Genomic DNA, 12,037 nt, shown 5'->3' on the forward strand with positions numbered 1-12,037 from the left:
CCTTCATGATTTTGTGGGCCAGATTATGAAGAAAGTCTGTTTTTGTTCTCTTTGACTCACTGGACTGAAACAGTGCTTAATAGCAAATGATTTAATTCTGCATGCGCAAACCCTAACCAAAAATGATGGGTAATGACGGCAAGACGGGTCGCAGCAGAATCCATGTGCTTGAGTGGGTTTTAGAGAACAATTTCTGTTTTGAATTAGTAATGGAGTCATAGCGTGATGACATAATTCCAAAGGATGTGAAAAAATGGACCGGCTTAAACAAATGCAAAACAAAATGCTCGTGTGACACTATGCTGGATCTGTGTATTAGCTCTTGCAGTGAAGCTTGGATTAATATGCAGTGTTATTTAACATTTGATTAGTTTATTCAATTTATTTTTGAAAACTGCTTCTTATAAATTCGTAAACCAGTGAAACATAAAAATGATCATTTAAACACTCTAATACACAATTCTGTGAATGATTATGGTGGTATAACTAAGGTGAAATTGACCATAACAAAAATATAAACCTTAAAAGTTAAGTATAACAAAAAATAATGCATCACATTGTGCATCACACAGTTTGAAAGTATTTTCTCAGGAATTCCAAGTAGCCCTCTGCATGATTTGATCTCTTAAGGTCTTGCTTAAAAAAGGTTGGACACCCCTTATAGTGATCACAGTTTTCTGGATCTAATGTCCTGGGATGTGGAGTGTAATTTTAATGTCTAGTAAGGTGCTACTATTGTTTTTCTACCTAATAGACTCTATGCACGATCGCTTCCGTGTTTTGTCTCAGGGAACGATGAAGTTTTCTCTCAAGATGCACCTCGGATTACGGTCAATGACGTCAGTTAAATTATCCAAACACTTCATCAAACATCAACAAGCAAAAAGGCTTCGGGCTATCCATTTTCAGCTACACCCACAAGTATAATAAAACCTTGATAAACTTTTGCACTTACTTGAGGCATGATCACATTGGCACTCAACCGTGCTCAGCGGAAGTGCTGTCAGTTCACTGAAATATGAATTTTTTTCTTAGTAAATATATTTTTATCACTTGGTACAACTAAACCGTAGCCCTATGAGAGCGGACGTGGCTCAACTAGCGGAGATGTTAGTGGTAACTATATATATACGTTTTTACTGTATGTATGTTTATACTTTGATGTATATGTTTATGTATGACATAATGTATCGCATAGTCCCCCATCTGTAGCCTGAATCACGAGGGTCTTAGATTCTTGGAATTCCTTCCTGAAAATGAAGATCTATAGACAGTGACTGACCGTGGTTTGTTGTGGAGGATGGGCGTGAATTTTTGCAAACGCAAACATGAATGAACACATATCTTATATATTCAAGTGTTGGAAGGTGATTAGCTCGATCTATAGGTCATGTGTCCAGCGGAATTTATGTTGAAGTTTACATTTACATATCCAGAGATTGACACATTTATTAGTATTTCATGTTTTTAGGTCTCATGGGTTTAGGGGCGGGGCTTGTGGGAGGTCTCTGATTTATGTCCCCTCCTCCATTTTCATCCATTAATGTGTCTCATCAGCACAGCTGCTGTTGTTCAATATTTCACCACATAACTCACACACACACACACACACATGTTCAGTCACTGTCATATGCTGATGAAGTCACACCCGAACACAATGTTGACACATGAGCAGACGTAGGCCTAGACCTGGAGTAAGGGCTACAGAAATGCAAACACACATGCCTGACATGTAAAGTGTGTGTGTGTGTGTGTGTGTGAAGGAGGACCTAATGTTGCCACAACAGTCAATTTGAGATTATCTACACTGTGTGAATCAGTGGTCAACAGTCCCTGTGATTATGATATGTGGAAACGATCCTAATGATTCCTTATGTGGAAATGTAAAACTGAAAGGTTCATGTGATGGTTTGTGAGGTCGTGTGAGGGTGAAAGGATACAACATACAGTTTATACAGTGTAAGAATCATCATGGCTGCGAAAAGCACAACATTTGTGTGTTTAGACAGATGTGTTTATGTGTTTGTCAAGAAGTGACACATTAACCCAGTGTGCAGTGAAGCCCAACAGGGACGAACTGTGTGTGCGTGTGTGAGAGTGTGTGTGACGACACAAGCACATGGGAATTGACAACAATAGAGAATGGGAGGGTATATAGAGGGGGTAGTAACAGGGGACAGGAGTATAATTATGGGGTTTAGGGGGGTGATCGGGACACAGCTGTCATGTTTGTCCCGTACACCATTATTTCCCCCAGCAGTACCTGCTTCATTTACAAATGTCAAATTCATGAGCCATTGTGTGTCATTGAGATGTACAGTTCTTTTCAAACTGTCTCTTTTATAAATAACATTTTTGCACATTTTTCATAGAAAGTGTTAGCTAAAGATGTGTTTATATTTTTGACTTTGGTCCGATGTCTTATGTCTAGTGTGTGTGTGTGTGTGTGTGTGTGTACATGAGCTCATTTGGATTGACGTTCAATTGGAAAAGATCAAATTGAAGGTTTATCTCTTAAAGGCCAGACACAGAGCCATCAAAGCCATTAGCCTTCAGCTCAAAGACGAGCACTTTCTCTTCAGGATAATCCAATAATCTTACCCTCCTGCCGCCATCCTTGTGTGTGTGTGTGTGTGTCTGTTCTGCATTTATTGGGAAAATTCTTGTTCTTCTTTTGTTTTCTCAAGTATTCATTCTCAATCATATTTAATCATAGGGATGAATAAATGCACAGATGGATATAAATCAGAACAAGTTGTTCACTGTGGCTTCTCATGTTGAAAATGATGTTGTGTTTTTCAGCGTTCCAGTGGTGTGTGTGTGTGTGTTAATGTACGAGAGAGCGGCGGCGTCTGGATTCATACAGAATGTCTCCGGTAAACCGTCAGCCGTTTCTTCATCTCCTGCTCCTCTTTCTCTTTGTCGGACGGATAGTCGCTTACATCCAAATTCCTCCTGACTGTAAGAAGCTCATCGTTCACCCGTCCTTCACCTCACACACACATTGAAGTCAACAATCAACACAATGTTTTCATTTACTCACTTCTTCCACAGAGGACACAGATATGTACAAAGTCTTTCTTTCACATGTTCCATGTACTCACTCAAGTAGTGACAGTGAATAACGCGGTCGACTAACTCTGAACCTAACCCTTTTTTAGTTGAATATCTGAATTCACTGTATGTTCCTTTGGATTAAAGGCATAGATGTAAAAATGAAAATGAAATCAAATATAGCCAGTGAGTGAAGTACAATTCAGTTTGTAGTAAACACCATGAGCATCTCTTCAGTGGCACATTTCACTGACAAACACCAGCTGCTTTATTCCTGTAACTCATGACTTATACTGTACAGTAACAGATGCATGACTCTCTCTCTCTCTCCCTCTCTCTTGTTGTGCTGCCCTTAGACAAATATAATGACCGTAAGTGCATCATCTTCCTCTAACAGTGTCTCTACACCGATGAATCTTTAAATGATGCATGTACTCTATATGATGAAAAAGGCTTCATAACACAGTGAGGATTGCTCTGATGTATTCATGCTAATCAATGTTTGTTGTCTCAGTCAAACAACTTCCAAAGATCACAAGCCAGCCAGTGTCCCAAACAGCTTTCTCTCTGGATGATGTCAATCTGATCTGTGAAGCCAGCGGAAACCCCAAACCCACGTGAGTCAGATCTCATTTTGAATCATTCGTTTAGCTGGCCATTATTACAACACTGTAGACTTTAAAGTGAGTGATTTCAAGTGTAAAGTTACATGAAAGTTGCAATAAAACAGAACCCATGCCAGCTCTGCTAGTGATGTTTTCAGATTCAGGTCAATAAATATATCCACCGAAGAAAACAATAGTCTACTAAAAGAAAAGGCAAGGGTCGAACAATAGTTGCCCCCACACAAAGTACACAGAAGAGTGGCAAAAGGGGAGTACAAAACAAAAACCCTAAAAACTCATCTCTGAAGGATTCTTAGACAAAAAATTGATAAGCTTCCAAATCCTCAAGGTACAAAAGCTAAAAGTACATTAGAGGTAAGCTCCTCCACAGACTCACTTAAGTGCACATGAAGTAAACAAGGCACAAGTGAAAACAATAAAAATGGATGCAAGAAACTGAACTACTACTCAATGGCAGCCTCTAGTGGCCGACACCTTCTATAATCCTGCAAGCTCTCGGTCAGTATTTGCCCAATCCAGTTCTCACGTCTCCCTATATAAACTCCTGCTCTATATGAGATGTCTACTTAACTCAGTCTTTTCTTTTCTTTTTATAAAGTTGCCAGCCAAGCATTAGGATTATCATCCTTGATCATTTTCACAAGACACACATAAATGTGTATTATTCTAGATTCATTTCTTCTTTTTTTATCTCTTGTGGGTAGGCTTCTTAAAAACAGATTGCTCTAAACAAAAAAGCTAAAAAAATTGTTTATGTCAAAGACTTCGTCCAGATCAGATGTTTAAAACAGACAGAAAAGTTGTGTGAACTCTTCAGATGCATTACAGCTGAAAAAACTTGTGTCAAGTCTGTCAGAAAAAACACTTGTTAATGACGGAGAAGGGGCTTATATCACTGTATCCCCCCGCCCCAACAAAACTGATCCCAGCATCGCCCATGTTCTGCTGCTCATGGGCCAGGACTGTATGTGAATTCATCATATTGCTGCATGTTATAGCAAATAATTAGGAATAATAATCAAGTATTGTGATTGCTGGAAATAATCTTATTGTCTGTGCACATGTAAGTGTCTTCTCAAGTCTCTGTCTACAGTAGTTCATCTGATTCTTTCACACGGACAGATTCCGATGGGTTAAAGATGGAAGACCGTTCGGCGAGGTTCTGCACGACTCTGGAAACCTGACAGTAAAAAGGACTGAGGAGCTCAGCGTCTATCAGGGAACATATCGCTGCCACGCCACAAATGATCTGGGAACGGCCGTCTCTGACCTGGTGCACCTGATGACAGAGTGTAAGTTCTTAAAAGAAGGTCATACATAGTTGGTTCATATTTCACCTTCTGTTGGATTTATTAAATCACTTCTAAACTGCAGTTAGACTAACCCTTATTACAATTGTTTCATATCAATATTACTGTAGCCACAGTATCATCCTAAATACCATGCTTACTTTCATTTTGTTACTTACAATGTGTGTATTATTTATATGATATCATGGTTAATATGGTTAATTATTATGTTGTATGATAATATGTTTATTGTCAGTACTAGAAGTTTAGAATGCCAATAAACCTGAAGATATTGCAATAAAATAATAGCAATATCAGCAGTCTCCCAGTGGCGAGGAACCAAAATGACAATCCCAAGAAGCAGTGGGTTACAGGGGTATTTTATACCGGCGGATAAGAACTCTGCTCAGACAATCAGAATCAAGAACCAGAACTGACTGTTTTATAAATGTGGAGAAAAACCAACTCAACCGGGAGGGTCAGTGATCCTACGCATATTAGTGTAACACTGCTGCAACTACTGAGGGTGATTTTCAAGTTATTAGCAGGCTTTTGAACAGGTGATGGGTTGTGTAAATGTTGATTTCATATTGATTGATGATGAATGTGCTGTTTCTTCACAGCGGTCCCAACCTTGGCCAAAGAGAAGGGTCAGAAAAAGCTGCAGTTTGAGGAGGGAGCGAGCACGATGCTTGCCTGCAATCCCCCAAAGAGCTCCATCACTCCGAAAATACACTGGATGGACAAAGGTACGTCCTCCACCAAATCGTACCGCAGTCGCAGAATCAAAGTGACTTGAAATGAATGACATTTCTCTGTCTGACTGGCAGACTTTCATCACATTCTCCTGAGCGAGCGTGTAACTACAGCTCTGGATGGAAATCTTTACTTTGCCAATTTACTGCTCACTGACAGCAGAGACGACTACACCTGCAACGCTCACTACCTGAACGCCAGCATCATCCTGCCTAAAGAACCCATAGCCTTCACTGTCACTCCCTGTGAGTATCACGTGTGTTTGTGTGGTGCTCAATGAAGTGAGAACCCAGATAGCACAGGTACATCTGTAAGATGTCTGCGAAAGACCTGGAGATCTATAAAACATCTGCGGGGTAAAAACATCTTAGAAAGAGCTGTTAGAATGGATGGACAACATGTAATGAATACTAAAATAATAACTATGGACTCAAAACTCCGTTATAATATTTCCTGCATGGTTTTTTCACAGCAAACTCAGTGGTGAAAAATCGTGCGCCGCAGATGAAGCAGCCAGCGGGAGATCACAGTTCATACCTGATCCTCAAAGGTCAAACTCTGACACTGGAGTGCATCCCTGACGGACTGTGAGTTCACAAAACAAACCACACGCTTGTCTCACCCTAACCCTTTAAAACACCACATAATTAACAATGTGCTAAATTTATTTCTAATCATTTTACGTGTCATACCTGTGACTCTTCTTCAATTACTAACATGGGTTTCTTTTTTGTGATTTCTACATAAAATCATTCTACATAATGTCAAAAACATTCTGCAAAAATATAAGATTGACATCTGTTATACCGACTAATGTCAAAGATTGCAATCCGAGTGAAATTAATGATGAAATCAAACTTTGATGCTCTTCATGTCATAACCAGATTACAAAACTGGATTTCATAGACTGGCTCACATATATGAACACATCCATTGATACCAACTTTGATGCATTGATGAAATTGTATGAAGGTAAAGCAGTAGCTAAACTTGAGAGCTTGTAGATTTTAATTAGAAAACTTGAATTGATTGGAGAACAAAAATGTGCACTTGCAGACCCAATGTGAAAACTTAAAAAATCAGAGCAAGCCTGTACCTGATAACACATGGTATAGAGTAGTATAAGTATGAGGGTTTAAATGATTTAAAAACTCATCCTCGTAATCGGCATTGCTAGGTCCTTTTATTGTGATTTTTCCCACCACTGTAGAAACAACATAACGAATTCTATGTAAGGGGACCCACGGTGTATGTAGATAGAAATAGCTCATCCTAAGGTAATAAAACATAACGCTTCATTATATAAGGTCTTTATACACATCTGAACACTTAGTTATGTGTATTATATTGCTTTATAAAGCTTTATTTTTCTTATGGCGGCTTGGAGAAAGTAGTGCCTGCATCATTCTGGAATCCCATACAACCTCCAGAAAGTGGTTCTGTGGACAGGAGAAAGCACACTCTTCTTGGCATTCAGCCGCCGCCTCAACTCTCTCTTATGGGTGAGAATAATGATTGCGAGGCAATCGTCTATATAATCCAGATGCGAGTCCCCCGGTGATAAAGAGCCTGGTTTTGGTATGCTCTGCCCACAAAAGCCAACCTCAGGAACTCCCTGTGATGTGGAAGGATGGAGACACGAAAGTATGCATTGTTGAAATCAATCGAGACAAATCAGTCCTTGGATCTGATTTGTGTCACAACTTGTTTCAATGTCAGCATTTTGAACTTGAGCCACACAACATAGCAGGACAGCTGTCTCAAGAACTAAACAAGACGCAGACCTCCGTCCTTCTCAGGAACAATGAAATAGCGGCTGTGTGGTGGAACACACTCTACTGCCACTTTACACAAGAGAGTATTCAATTCTTGTTTCATGACAAGAGTCTGGTTGTCGCCCACCCTGGTGAATAACATTCCACTGAAACAGTGGATGAGAATAATGGTGAAGACCACTGTACTACATGCAGCACTCACTGAGATAGATTTAGCACTACTGAGGGCACCATCCTCTCGAGACTGGTCTCTGGAGTTTTCACATGGGAGATTGGCACAGCTCGACACAACTCGGGTGGTGGTACTGACAACGCAGTCTTCTGAGGCCATAGAAGAAGGACATACACCGTATGCCGAGGTGTGGATGGTCTTCCTTTGATGGGAGCTGCCCTCAACAGTCCAAATTCTCCAGTCAGACTCAGAACTTTTGTCTAAAGCGCTCTTTGCTTGACGATGGCCCTCAGACCCATCTTAAATTATGATAGCTGGGAGTGTTCCCGTTGAGCAGCCTTAGAGATCTCACCCTAGTGAGGCAGATCGGGTATTTCTACAACCTCAATGGCTCACTATATTCAATTCAAGTTCAAGTTTATTTAAATAGCAGTTTTCACAATGTGCATTGTTCCAAAGCAGCTTTATAGGGGCAAACAGGAAAAACAGAAAAGGTAAAACACAGCACAGTGCATGGTGATTATAGAACAAGCAAGATCATTCTAATAAATAATATCTAATTAATAAATAAATAAATGCAGTCTCCCGGTGAGCAAGCCAACACTGCCCTGCTGTGTCGAGGTACCCAAACTCCAATGATTGATTAATGGAGAAAAAAACCTTGGGAGAAACCAGGCTCAGCCAGGAGGGCCAGATCCCCTCTGACGTGTCATTGCTGAACTCAGTGACCCCGAAAAAACGCCACCGAAATATCCATGAGGAAGAGGGAGAGCCCGCCATCTGCAACCCAGAAAGTCCCACACCGAAGACCGTGCAGGTTCAACCCGGTCCCACTCCACGATTGACACCACAAAACAGAGGAACAACCAGGGAAAATAGTAATGGCATGTTGTAACTTTATTTCTATGTTGTCCAACATCGACCACAAAACAAGGGCAAACCGGACCCACACAGCCCCAGCAGATGAATCCCCACAACCATTGAGCCCCCCCCCCACTCCCCACAAACACCCACCCAACAACCTCCAGCATTAATGTGACAAGTAGTCCGTCTTTGCTCTTGGTTGGGGATGTAGTGGTCTGAGCTAGGATGGTCCGATGGTTGTATTTCTCTTGGGTGGTGGTAGAATTGCCTTAGATGGAGCGGTGTGTCCAGTCAGTCTGCAGCTGTAGCTGGCGTAATCTCTAGGTGGGGATGGGCATATGTCGATCATCTGGACCTGGTGGAATTTCTTCCTACCTCGGGATGGGCATCCCGAGGCGAAGGCAGAAGGAGAATAATTAGCGTAGCTGCTGTTCATTAACTATGCATTAAGTGAAAGCTTGGATGAAAAGATGAGTCTTTAATCTAGATTTAAATTGGGAGAGTGTGTCTGACCCTCGAATAGTATCAGGAAGGCTATTCCAGAGTTTAGGTGCTACGTATGAGAAAGCTTGGCCCCCTTTAGTGGATTTAGTTATCCTAGGTGTCATCAAAAGAGTTTTGAGATCGTAGTGAGCGTGACGGGTTGTAATTTGATAAAAGCTCAGTTAAGTAAGTAGGGGCTAAACCAATTTAAAGCTTTTTAAGTAATTAAAATAATTTTAAAATCAATACGATACTTAATGGGTAGCCAGTGAAGCGATGATAAAACTGGGGTTATGTGGTCGTATTTTCTTGACCTGGTAAGAACTCTGGCAGCTGCATTCTGAACTAACTGTAGTTTGTTTATTGATGATACAGGACAAACACTAAGTAGAGCATTACAATAGTCAAGCCGTGAGGTCACAAATGCATGAATAAGCTTTTCAGCGTCAGCAACACATACAATATTTCGTAATTTGGCAACATTTCTGAGGTGGAAGAAGGCTGTTTTTGTGATATTTGAGATGTGATTTTTAAATGACAGGTTGCCATCTAATATAACACCTAGATCTTTTAATGTATTTGTTGGAGAAACAGTGCAGCTTTCAATTTGCAGGCTGTAATCTTGGATATTCTGTTTACATGTTTTTGGTGCTATAAGTAATATTTTTGTTTTGCTAGAGTTTAAAAGAAGGAAATTACTAGTCATTCAATGTTTTATGTCCTCGACTATAGAGGTTGAAAAACAGAAGGCTCCAACATGAGGTTGTGTGCTCGCTCTCTTTCCTCGGATGGCGGGAGATGCCACGCTCCCAAACCACAGAGAGAGAAAGGCGTGCAGGTAGAGAGAAGCCGCAGCACACCTCCGCATTGTCTCCGCCCTTTCACACTCACTCAATATGACAGTGTACAAGACCCATGTGTACATGAAAAACAAATGTGTTGAAAAGACCAGTTGAGAATTAACTTAAACAAAGACTTCTCCTATAAAACACGCTGCACTGGATTCAATCTTGTAAAGTGGTGAAAAATGTGAGAAAAGAAGAACCACCAACCGCCCACTGGCCCAATGGCGGAGTCCAAGTGGCATGGTGAAGGCATGCGCGCGTTCTGTCTTTCCAGCGCTCTGGGTTGTTACAGTTAACGTTATTTTAACTTTGCCTAATTTATCTGACTACAAAAGATAAAAAGGAAACCTCGTTGAATGATATAATTTGTATTTGATTATTATGCGTGATAATAATCCTGCAATTTGGGTCAGTGTTTGATTCTTCTGCCTTATTCTGAATTACACTCCTTCATCCGATTCTCAGTGTCGCTTAGAGTCTCGCGCCGGCCGTTACACGTGGATCTCACGGTCACAAACTCGTCAGTCTTGGTCACTCCAGAGGTTCTATGACCAGTAATACTTAGAAAGCATTATTTTATCTAGTTCCCATAGACTATAAAAACTTAATCAAAGTAATGATTATTTCTAACCAGAGGTCATGACCACTCCATAGAGATAAATAGACCAATCTTACTTCCTCTGATGGTAGCTTTGTATAATCATGCCATAGTTTCCTATGTACACTTAGTTAGAATAATATTCCAATAACCAGAGGTTTGAGACTTTCCTTATTTAGATTGGTCAGACAACATATGTGCTGTTCTAAACGGAAACATTGGCCCCTACGATCTAAGTACAGTTAACTAATGCCAAGTAGTTAGCCGGAGCTCTAAAATCTCAGCTGGTGTGCCCCAATGCTCCACCTAGTACAGGATTTTAGTCCGTCACTAATCTGAACGTAGATTTGCGGTTACAAGGGATATAGTGTGATCTACTAAAGTTCATAAACTCAGAATAATGCAGAACAATTCAAACAAGACAATTTATGAGTCAGGTAAATGTTTCTTGACAATTACAATTTAATTACAATTCAGCGAATACGAAAACAAAACATCAAATCCTCACAGATTAGTCTACGAGTCTAAAACGCATACCTGACAGTAGAAAAAGATGCGATCGGAAAAAACACAGTTCTGTGTGTCTGAAGGCTCACACACAGCACCATGGGGTTCATCACAGTGAGAATTCCCCTTAACATTTAGCCAGTTTCCCTTAAATACCCAGACCAGAATACCCTTCCTCCACACAACAATAATTTACATTGTAAAGGACTCTGTCCTGGATCTGATCAGGCCACAAATGGGCATTTGAAAACACAACTTCAACAGTGAGCAGAATATCTTTTAAGCCTCAAACCTATGTTATGATCTGTTCTACTGCTGTGGATATGAGACAATTGTACCAAACACACTGAGACATTTCAAATGATACCAAATATGCTTATGAAGATTCTTTGTTCAAACAAGATATGGTATTTGTCAAATCCAGTTCATGGGTGAGCTTTGAATTGCTCTGAGTTCAGTTGGAGAGAGAGGAGAGGGGGAGAAGAGAACAGATGTAAAGGTGTGAGTTGGTAATCATCATTCATTGTTATATGCTGTCTGATATGAACATGCAAACCCTGTGGGGAGTTCATTGTATTGGATGAAGTTCTGTGTTTCCCGGGATATGGTGCCCTTTTGGTGTGGACACTTTGGCACCAGCCTTACAATCCCATAACCTCAAAGTGTGGCAGCATGTGTTGTCTCTGTGAGAATCTTTATGAAGTATATACCTTTCAAAGATGGACTGGCAGGGGTGTAGCCTACCTTAATGAAAGAAACCGCTTCGTTCCTTAAGAAATACCTTGGTCTGTGTTGAATAACAGGCGGTCTATCACTGGAATGTGTTGTTTTAGAAATCATGGCCAGTGCTCATTGGTGCTGTTATCAGTTCTCTCTTGGAACTCGTGTACAATACGCAGTCTTCACACAGACGATCGAGTGCTTCTTTCTGGTCAAAACACAAAAACAAAATGAATACAAACGTGTCCTGGCTCTTGATATACATCACTGATGAACACCTTTGCTTTTAATGAGAAAAAAATGTACGAGGGTGGATTAGAACCCTGAACCTTGCTTGGCAAAAGTTCT

The 12,037-nt window shown here is 40.5% G+C and overlaps 1 protein-coding gene across 3 annotated transcripts in view; it reads left to right on the forward strand.

The window, feature by feature from the left end:
* l1camb (L1 cell adhesion molecule, paralog b) overlaps nt 1-12,037 on the forward strand; it is a 58,610-nt gene that overhangs the window by 16,337 nt on the left and 30,236 nt on the right. For 2 of the 3 annotated variants that reach the window (XM_056732181.1, XM_056732180.1), the window contains exons 2-8: nt 2,803-2,961; nt 3,411-3,425; nt 3,569-3,671; nt 4,803-4,972; nt 5,593-5,718; nt 5,800-5,970; nt 6,198-6,312. In XM_056732181.1, coding sequence (XP_056588159.1) covers nt 2,868-2,961; nt 3,411-3,425; nt 3,569-3,671; nt 4,803-4,972; nt 5,593-5,718; nt 5,800-5,970; nt 6,198-6,312 — 794 coding nt within the window. In that variant the 5' untranslated portion in view covers nt 2,803-2,867. The remainder of the gene's footprint in view (nt 1-2,802; nt 2,962-3,410; nt 3,426-3,568; nt 3,672-4,802; nt 4,973-5,592; nt 5,719-5,799; nt 5,971-6,197; nt 6,313-12,037) is intronic. The other variant, XM_056732182.1, reaches the window with a different exon arrangement.

This window comes from Triplophysa dalaica, chromosome 20, assembly GCF_015846415.1.
Source record: "Triplophysa dalaica isolate WHDGS20190420 chromosome 20, ASM1584641v1, whole genome shotgun sequence".
Taxonomy (NCBI): Eukaryota; Metazoa; Chordata; class Actinopteri; order Cypriniformes; family Nemacheilidae; genus Triplophysa; species Triplophysa dalaica.